The sequence below is a fragment of the Medicago sativa genome, chromosome 5 (genome assembly GCF_051527215.1).
Source record: "Medicago sativa cultivar Bolivia chromosome 5, Bolivia_mono, whole genome shotgun sequence".
NCBI classification, from domain to species: Eukaryota; Viridiplantae; Streptophyta; class Magnoliopsida; order Fabales; family Fabaceae; genus Medicago; species Medicago sativa.
Genome location: NC_140753.1, coordinates 8,642,334 through 8,653,386, shown reverse-complemented (window position 1 = coordinate 8,653,386; position 11,053 = coordinate 8,642,334). Strand labels below are relative to the sequence as shown.

Genomic DNA, 11,053 nt, shown 5'->3' with positions numbered 1-11,053 from the left:
CTCAAAACTGATTCTAATTATCATCCTATGGATTATGTAAGGTCTGTAGACATTTTCTGCATCAATCAAACAAGTTTTCATCATCTAATCATCAAATCTCTCTCAAAACCCTAATTCTAAAATCCTCTCAAACTCAACCTACAACATGTTAAATAATTATCAGAATTACAGACTTAATAATACTGAATGTTAGTCTTACCCTTACCTTAGAATGATGAAATCGCAGCTCTCTTTATCTTCTCCTCTTCTCTTGACTTTTCTCCCTTTTTCTCCAAAACTGATCGTACGTTCTAAACTTTTCTAAACCTAACTTCTCCTATTTATAACCCCTCATCTAATTTATCTTATTTTCGAATCTTATTTTATTAAATAATAAAATAAGTCCCTACACCTCATGAAATCACATAAATCACATAAATCTTATAAATCACGCCAATCATATAAATATATTCTAAAACTCATTAAAATAATTAAATAATCGAAACGGGCGTTACAACTCTCCCCAACTTATAGAATTTTTGTCCTCGAAAATTTACCTCAAGCAAACAACTCTGGATAAGACTCCAGCATCTTACTCTCTAGCTCCCACGTCATGCTTTCACCAGGCGTTCCGTCCCAAACGACTTTCACAAGAGGTATCTTTTTGCCTCTCAACTTTTTCACTTCACGACCTTCAATTCTCACTGGTAAGGTCTCAACCGTAAGGTTATCTCTAACTTGCACATCATCTCTTTGGATCACATGAGATGGATCCGGAACATACTTCCAAAGTTGGACACATGAAACACGTCATGCAAATTCGAAAGATGTGGTGGTAAACCCACTTGGTAAGCCACCGTTGCAATTCTTTCCGATATCTGATACGGACCAATAAACTTCGGAGTCAACTTCCTTGACTTCAATGCACGACCAACACCAGTCATGGGAGTAACTCTTAGGAATACATGATCTCCCTCTTGAAACTCAAGGTCTTTCCTACGGTTATCATGATAACTCTTTTGTCGACTCTGCGACGCTTTCATCTTTTCTTGATTCATCTTTACCTTCTCAGTAGTCTGTTGTACAATCTCTGGTCCTAAAACCACATTCTCACCTGACTCAAACCAACACAACGGAGTTCTGCATCTCCGACCATACAAAGCCTCGAAAGGTGCCATTCCAATACTAGATTGATAACTGTTATTGTACGTGAACTCTATCAGTGGGAGGTGACTATCCCAAGTTCCTCCTTGCTCAAGTACACAAACCCTCAACAAGTCTTCCAACGACCGAATCGTTCTTTCCGACTGACCATCAGTTTGCGGATGATACGCTGAACTCAACCTCAACTTAAAACCTAAAGCCTCTTGCAGACTCTTCAAAAATCTAGAAGTAAATCTTGGGTCTCTATCTGATACAATGCTCGAAGGAACACCATGCAGCTTCACTATATCTCGAATATAAATCTCCGCCAACTGAGACACAAGAAATCTGATATTAATCGGAATAAAATGAGCCAACTTCGTCAATCTATCAACAATCACCCAAATAGCGTCATTCCCTTTAGGAGTATTCGACAAACTCGTCACAAAATCCATGGATATACTATCCCATTTCCACTCTGGCACATCTAAAGGTGTCATCAACCCAGCAGGTTTCTGATGCTCAACTTTTGACTTTTGACAAATCAAACAGGAATACACAAACTGTGCCACATCACGTTTCAATCCAGACCACCAAAACAACTTCTTCAAATCATGATACATCTTGGTAGCTCCCGGATGAATACTCAAGCTACTTCTATGACTCTCTTCAAGAATCATCTTCTTCATCTCATCATTGTCAGGAATGCAAATCCTACCTCGAAATCTCAACACACCTTGATCATCGACTTTAAAGTCACCATCCTCAGTTTGATTACTAGCAACCAACAAGTCCACAAACTTAACATCCACTTTCTGCGTTTCTTTAATACTTTTCAAGAAGTCACTATCAATCTTCAACATCCCTAGCTTCACACTCTGAGGCGACAATTCACAAACCAAACTCAGGTCTCTAAACTGTTCCAGCAACTCAAACTCTTTAGCCATCATAGCAGACATATGTAAAGTCTTCCTACTTAAGGCATCTGCAACAACATTAGCCTTACCTGGATGATAATTCAAACCAAAGTCATAATCTTTCAATACTTCGAGCCACCTTCGCTGTCTCATATTCAACTCCTTCTGGTCAAACAAATACTTCAAGCTCTTGTGATCACTAAACACTTTAAATCTCGAACCATACAAGTAATGTCTCCAAATCTTAAGCACAAATACCACTGCAGCTAATTCAAGATCATGAGTAGGGTAATTTCGTTCATGAATTCTCAACTGTCTTGATGCATAAGCAACCACTTTATCATCTTGCATAAGCACACCACCTAACCCCAACTTGGACGCATCACAATATACCACAAAAGGTTCATCGGACTTTGGCAAAATCAAAACTGGGGCCGTCGTCAACCGCTTCTTCAATTCATTAAAATTATTCTCACAATGAACATCCCACACAAAAGCTTTTCCTTTACAAGTCAACTGCGTTAACGGAAGTGCCAACTTAGAAAATCCCTCTATAAATCTCCTGTAATAACCAGCCAATCCTAAAAAGCTTCTAATCTCTGTAATCGACTTAGGAGTCTCCTATTGTGATACCGCATCAACTTTAGACGGATCAACTGCAATACCACTACCGAAAATAACATGGCCAAGAAAACTTACCTCTTTCAACCAGAATTCACACTTTGACAATTTAGCATATAACTTCTTCTCTTTTAGCACTTGCAAAATGATCTTCAAATGCTCTGCATGTTCTTCTTCAGACTTGGAATAAATCAAAATATCATCAATGAATAGCACCACAAAACGATCCAAAAATGCATGAAAAATGCGATTCATATACTCCATAAACACACCAGGTGCATTTGAAACACCAAAGGGCATCACCTTATACTCATAATGTCCGTAGCGGGTTCTAAAAGCTGTCTTCTGCATATCTTCATCCTTCACTTTAATCTGGTGATAACCCGATCTCAAGTCAATCTTGCTAAACACACTTGCACCCACTAACTGATCCATCAAGTCGTCAATTCTTGGAAGTGGATACCTATTCTTTATAGTTACTTTATTCAACTGTCGATAATCAATGCACAACCTCATACTACCATCTTTCTTCTTAACTAGCAATACCGGTGCTCCCCAAGGTGAAACAATCGGTCGTATAAACTTCTTATCAAGTAAATCTTCCAACTGTTTCTTTAACTCAACCAACTCAGAAGCCGACATACGGTAAGGAGTCATAGACACAGGCTTCGTTCCCAGAATGAGATCAATCGTAAATTCAACTTCTCTCTCCGGTGACATATTACAAATCTCATCAGGAAAAACTTCTGGAAAATCGCATACCACTTGTAGCTTATCAATTACCGCTTGATTCTCGATGGACAAAGACGCCATCAATGAAAACATCAAAATTCCATCACGTTCTAACTGCTTCAGCTGTTTAGTAGACAAAAACTCTGCTCCACTTTCTTCTTCAGCAGAAGAGAAATACACCGACTTACTAAAACAATTAATGTGAACATGGTTGTACTCTAACCAGTTCATACCAAGGATTACATCCATTCCACTCAAAGGTAGACAAACCAAATCAATTTCAAAATCTCGACCAAACATAGACAAAGGACATCTTAAACAAACAAGAGAAGTGGTCACCGAACCTTTAGCTGGAGTTTCGACAACCATCTCTCCATTCATATTTGACATAGCAAGACCCAACTTAGAAACACAATCAATAGCAATAAAACAATGTGTAGCACCAGTATCAATAATAGAAACTAAAGGAGTATTATCAAAGTAACAAGTACCTCTGATCAAGCAATCCTTATTCTCTGTCTGAGTACCAGTCAAAGCAAAAACCATCCCAGTAGTCTGAGCCTTCTTAGGCTTCTTGCATTGAGACTCAATATGACCTTCCTCATTACAATTAAAGCACACAACATCCTTATGCTTACACTCTGTAAGCGTATGCCCCTTCTTGCCACAACGAAAACACCGTTTCACATCTCTAGTACAAGCATTACTTTTATGGCCTTTCTCACCACAAGTGAAGCAAACAATCTCAGCAACATCATCATTCTTTCTCGGCCTCCTCTCATCATTAACTCTTTGTTTTCCTTTATCAGCAGGAGCATTGTAAGGCTTCGGACGACTCTGCTGACCTTTAGCTCTCTTCTCGTTCACAATCTTGTAATGAGCTTTCGAGTCTTCCTCATAGATTCTGCAGCTGCTCACTAGTTCAGAAAAGTTACGGATCTTTTGGTAACCAATGGCCCGCTTGATGTCGGCACGCAAACCATTCTCAAACTTAATACATTTGGAAAACTCAGCATTCTCAGCGGTGTAATGCAGATAAAACTTAGCCAGCTCCACAAACTTAGCAGCATACTCTGTCATAGTCATGTTAGCTTGCTTTAGCTCAAGAAACTCAATCTCTTTCTTCCCGCGCACATCCTTCGGAAAGTATATGTCTAGGAACTCTCTCCTAAACATAGCCCAAGTAACAACCGCCCCATCTTGCTCTAAGGTAGGTAGAAGACTCACCCACCAGTCATCAGCTTCCTCAGCCAGCATGTGCGTACCAAACCGCACCTTTTGATCTTCCGTACATTGCATAACAAGGAAGACTCTCAATCTCTTTGAGCCACATCTGAGCTCCATCAGGGTCATACCTTCCTTTGAAAGTAGGGGATGATTCCTCAGAAAAGTCTCCAACATCCTAACCTCAGCATTAACACCAGCATTCACATTACGCTGTTGCCCCACAGCTTGAGCCACAACTTCCAACGCAGCAGCAATATCATCATCATTTCTTCCAGCCATCTTAGTTCTCTGCACAACACACAACAATCAGAATAACATAATAATGGTATTCCAACTGTTAAACGACACTACTCGACTCAACCACTTGACCGGATGGATCGACCTGCTCTGATACCAATTGTAACACCCAGTTTTCCCAACATAAAAATTTCTTAAATAAATCAGAGTTTCTCAACGTAAACGGAATGTCACATTTCTTTTCATAAAATCGTAAATGGAATAAATAAATATTAATCCTTCAAAATCCAACAACGTAATATTTAAAACTTCGCAGCGGAATTATCTCAACATCTCTAACAGTCTTTGGCACAAGGGCCTCAACATAAAATCCCATAAACTTAGTTCAATAATAATTCATGAAAATCTTCTTAAGTAATACGTAAGGAACAGAAAAGCAATAACAAAATTCCCATCACGTTACGTATCAGAGCACCTAGGACACACTTGTGAGGAGTCCACTCACGACCGCAACTAATCTTGGTTACCTGCAAGTTACACATACGAAGAGCAATATTTTCAAGCAGAAGGGGTGAGATTTCACAAACAACAATATTAAGCATGTAATTCATCAATTACATTTAACAACAAAATCATAAACATAAACTATAGTAAGGTAGCATCATAATATCATCATAATTCAACTCATAATCAACTTAACAACATCAACTTCATAATCAACTTAACGACTTGACTCGACAATGCAGCTGAAAACTCGGTAATGCAACTTCAACTTCTTAAAATCATCTTGACAATGCAAATACATGTGGTACCAATCCAGGGCATCAAGCCCTCAACATATTTGAGCGTAAAAAGACTCCCAGGGCATCAAGCCCCCAACATAATTGAGCAAAAGCTCCAGGGCATCAAGCCCTCAACATAATTGAGCAATGGCTCCAGGGAATTAAGCCCTCAACTTGAATGAGTATGCATGGACTCAACTTCTTACAACTTGAAACATCAGGAACATCCCATATGACTCCAAAAATTTGGACAACATCTTACAACTTTACAATTTAGACCGACATTTACAACTTTATGACATTAATGGTCAACAACAACAAAACAACGACATATGTAGCATATAACATCTCTTGTATATATCATATCAACATTAAAGAATGAATCACATCAACATAAGCATCATAAGTAATCCAAATTGTCCATATATATCATTAACACATTACTAATAACATTATTCATCTTAATTCAGGCTCTCTGGTCAGCTTATAATGTTCTAAACAACCTTCATTCCTACCCCTGGAACCAACTCATAACTACACGTGCGAAAGGATCGCAAGGAAAATAATTCTAGGCAACCTACAACATTTGCTCGCGAGGCGAGTTGGTTTTGCCCGTGTGGCGAGCCAACAAATGCTCTCTGGACCTCTCAAAATTGCTTGCTCGCGGTGGTGAGCTACTTTGCTCGCGGTGGCGAGCGATATTGCTCGCGAGGTGAGCGATGAATGTCAGGCTCAGACATAATGTAGTTTTTCTCAAATTTTCACCTAATCTCATGGTCCTAACCTCAAAACTGATTCTAATTATCATCCTATGGATTATGTAAGGTCTGTAGACATTTTCTGCATCAATCAAACAAGTTTTCATCATCTAATCATCAAATCTCTCTCAAAACCCTAATTCTAAAATCCTCTCAAACTCAACCTACAACATGTTAAATAATTATCAGAATTACAGACTTAATAATACTGAATGTTAGTCTTACCCTTACCTTAGAATGATGAAATCGCAGCTCTCTTTATCTTCTCCTCTTCTCTTGACTTTTCTCCCTTTTTCTCCAAAACTGATCGTACGTTCTAAACTTTTCTAAACCTAACTTCTCCTATTTATAACCCCTCATCTAATTTATCTTATTTTCGAATCTTATTTTATTAAATAATAAAATAAGTCACTACACCTCATGAAATCACATAAATCACATAAATCTTATAAATCACGCCAATCATATAAATATATTCTAAAACTCATTAAAATAATTAAATAATCGAAATGGGAGTTACACTTAACATACATAATCATGACACAGTCCTAAACCGGACGATTAGGGAAACCTAAGATTGTCATCGGTATAACATTCATATCATACTCTAATGCACGACTTGTTCTTAGCTAACATAATCTTCATAATCATAAACATATCATATCATACATAATCATAATCATTCATACATTCATTATGATAGCGTTGAACAAACATCATTATCTTGATTCATTTTACGGAAAGCCCCGGGGTGGAGTAGCCCCAAGTACAATCACATACGTCCCTCAGTGACGTGCGGGTCCCTTACGGCTTAACCATTCCCCTTGGAGAACATCTTGCATCCAACCTTGGAAGGAATACAAAAGACACGACACCTACACTCACTGACATGCGGGCCCCCCTTGCGGAGCTTATCCCGTTCCCATGAAGAGATCCTCTTGGGATCCAACCTAGCGGGATCACAAGAGACATGACACCTACCTCATTCATTAAGTCTTAGTCTTAACATTCATGAAAGGTTTCTAACCTATACATGCATACTCGTTTACCTCGGATCCGGGGTCGAACCGATTAATGGTAAACTACCTTACTGTTCATTCATGTTCATACTTAATCATTGTAGAGAAATTAACTTATCACTCCACGACTTATCATGCGTGCATACTCTTACTTAATCATATGCGAAGGGAAAACACTTTGCGTATTACTTACATAGGCATTCATTCCTATACTTGCCATACTTAGGGATTCATGCTATCTTTCTAGTTCTCAACAACTAAGTCGAGGCTTTACATTCATTCCCTTTCTTAATTCATCATCTACCCGATAACTCAGCTTAAACTCTCATATGCCATCATTGCCATTCATGTTAAGATTGCCATGGTTTTCATTTCAAGCATCATTTGATGTTATGTGCATTGCCTAGATGTTGTTTAGGGGTTATAAAGTTGTAAAACGTTGAAAGAAAAGCTTCGGAATGCACCACCGACCCCACAAAGAGCCAACAACCAAAAAGCATGCTGGACAAACCAGAGGGTTTCTCTATTAGCGACCCTGGGGCGAGTTTCTTGGCAAAATTTTGCTATTAGAGAAATAATTTCGCTAATAGCGAGTTTCTTCTGGTCTGTGGTGCTGATTTTGCAATTTTAACCCAAAACTCGTAAAATTCGATCCTACAATGCAACATAAACATCCAGCAACATATAGAATAATTTATAAACATATTTCATGGCAATTTAACATCAAATCAATAAGAATTGGCTAAAGGGACATTAGGGTTTAAAACCCCTCTTTAACATAAATCTATACTTTCTAACATGAATTTACACAACCCAAAGGTGGTAAACTATCTATAGAACTCACCTAAACATGCTTCTTGCATTTCCTTCAAGATTCAAGCCCAAACCCTAGGTTTTGATCCAATCTTGATCCTTAGCTTTCAAACCAAACCATGATTTAATCCTTTCCTTCATGTGTTTATTGCTTGCTAAGCTACCATAATCCATGCTTGATCATGTTTTGGAGGAAGTTTGGATGATTTAGAGAGGAGAGAGAGAGGGCGTGGGTTAGAGAGAAAAAAGAGAGAAATTCTTTCTCTCAAAACCTAGAGAGAGAAAGTGAAATGGAAATGAGGATAAAATGGCCCTTGTGGCCTTATAAAGTCCTTGCGGCATAATCGCGTCTGACTCGACACTGGTACTTAAATCCGTATTCATCTGACATTACATACCAATATATATATATATATATATATATATATATATATATATATATATATACACACACACACACACACACACACACACATATATATATACATATTGTCATACTTAGCATTCCCCATCACTTAACCTCTGACACATCCGACGGGTAAAATTCTTATTGTTGAAAAGCGGGATATTACAATCTACCCCCCTTAAAAAATTTCGTCATCAAAATTTAGAGTTCGCTTAATATTTACCGAGTTCAAAGCATAACATCTTGAGATAATCCTCATTTAGAGTTCGCTTATTCTTTCATGTTCTTGGCTTAACTTAAAACTTCATGGTCATAACTTATCCTTGTCACATGTGGACTAGCGACCTCAGATCCACATCTTACCTGCTTAACATAAACCATTCTGAAATTCTAGCGTACTTGTTTTAAAGTTCTATCAGATGTTTTAACGTTTTCAATGTTCCAGTTAATGTTTCAACATCGAGCGATAAAACAGAAATAAAACAAGAAAAATAAAGGACAGAAAATAAAGAACACAGGAAGTTTGTTGACCCAGTTCAGCACAACACGCTTACATCTGGGGGCTACCAAGCCAGGAAGGAAATCCACTAGTGTAGTCCTTATTCAATAGCTCTCAGCAAACTCCTCGTTTACACTATATGACCTAGGACCTACCCGTCTAGACTTCAACCTAGGAACTCCTAGATCTGAGATCCCATCTCACTATCCTAATGGTCAGTCACTGCCCCAGTGACCTATCAGACCTCAAACACAATGAAATAGAAGTTACCTTCCAACACAAACAACCAAACCTTGTTTCACAACTTCGGTTTGATGCACAAGAGTATCAATACTCACAAAACCAGTCCTAAACAAGTATCTAGACTCGACACTAGCAAGAACACAGTATAGATCCTAAACCTGCATCACAAACGATACAAGAGTAGGATACATGAAGACTCAAACCCTAAAAATCTAAACTTTTTAGCGTGACGGCTTGAATGAGCAATTAGGTCTTGAATTCTTCTTTTTATACTGAAGCAGCTTGGGCTAAATAATTCGTTGGGCTTCAGTAAAGTTGCAGATCGGTTCAACAAACCTGCAAAACAGAATCAGAAACAAATCTGGAAAGTCCTAATATGTCGGAACCTATATTAAAACATTCCAAATCGTAACAAATATTCCCTAAAATAAAATGTCTATTTTAGTAATATTCTACAGCTGATTCTCATAAGATATGCGCGTTACTTGGTCAGTAAGTAAAGGAAATACGGTTTCCTTAAAAGATAAAACACGCGCGTACAGATAAGGCAGAACCCAGGCACACTGAACCATGCCAGGATGTTGGAACATTGTATCCAACATCACACAGAGCTGCCTAACTACATGCTGAAACATTGGTTCCAACTTACAAAACAAGGATATTTGTTTTAGCAACAATGCAGCCAATACAAATACCCAACACATTCATATAAGTAACTCATCATTAGCTGATACACTCAGGATTTGCCTTTTAACTGGGGTCCTACCGAAATCCAGGTTTGCCCTGCAGTGCTCGTTTACATCGAAGTCATCTTTTCATACTTATACATAGTTCATACATATCTTCCTTACTGTACATTGAGACATATGCCTCCTTCTTACATTACTTATCTTGACAATTCTACGAATCTCTTATCTCTTTTCAGAGTCTTAAGAAATCTTTCGATCTCATTACCATTCTCATTGCATCCGTATTCATGGGTAACTCTCATAACTTGTCGTGGAGAAGTGAAATTAAATACGCCGATACATATGACATTCATCAACCCATCTTGTAGCTCACATGCTTTTAAAACTTCCGACTTAGGTCGCTTGCATTTGAATACTCTCAACATAAACTTGTGCGTCTCATATGACCTTGTGAAGAACTTTGTTGTTAACTTCATCAAACCTTACTTTACATGGTGTCCTGCATACTCTTAAGTGTCACATCTTGTTAAATAATAATGATACTTGTTCTAACACTTTGTTTCAAAATCTTTCTAAACATTGGTATACGGGTTCTTGGTACGAATAAATGCATAACTTTTAAAAATAAATTTTGTTTCCAAGTTCCTCAATACCCCATCTTAACTTTAGGAGTTTCAAAATCATGGTTCGAATTTACCATAGCAAGTATCGCGATCACTTAACAAGTTTGACATAAAAGGGTATGTACTTCATCGTGCATAACTCAAGGATCATGTCTCCTTTCATGATAAAATTCTTGAACTTCAAAGTAACTTCTTTTCTATCCTTTCTTAACTTACATGCATATCCCAGGTACACATTTCTTCATAACATAATTCATATAGGATCCTTACCTCACATGATAACATTTCATTTCCTCGTTCCAAGAACAATAAACTTGAATCTTCGAAACATCATATTCGAGTAACGCTCAATTTCTGTTACCTTC

The 11,053-nt window shown here is 37.9% G+C and overlaps 1 protein-coding gene across 1 annotated transcript; it reads right to left on the bottom strand.

Moving 5' to 3' along the window:
• Positions 1-133: 133 nt before the first annotated feature.
• On the bottom strand, positions 134-4,691 carry LOC146919732 (uncharacterized). The gene is made up of 4 exons (XM_085711061.1): positions 3,737-4,691; positions 3,207-3,406; positions 576-762; positions 134-138 (listed from the first exon to the last, which is right to left on the bottom strand). Exons 1-4 carry the CDS (start codon positions 4,689-4,691, stop codon positions 134-136), a joined length of 1,347 nt encoding a protein of 448 aa, XP_085567187.1.
• Between the last annotated feature and the right edge of the window lie 6,362 nt (positions 4,692-11,053).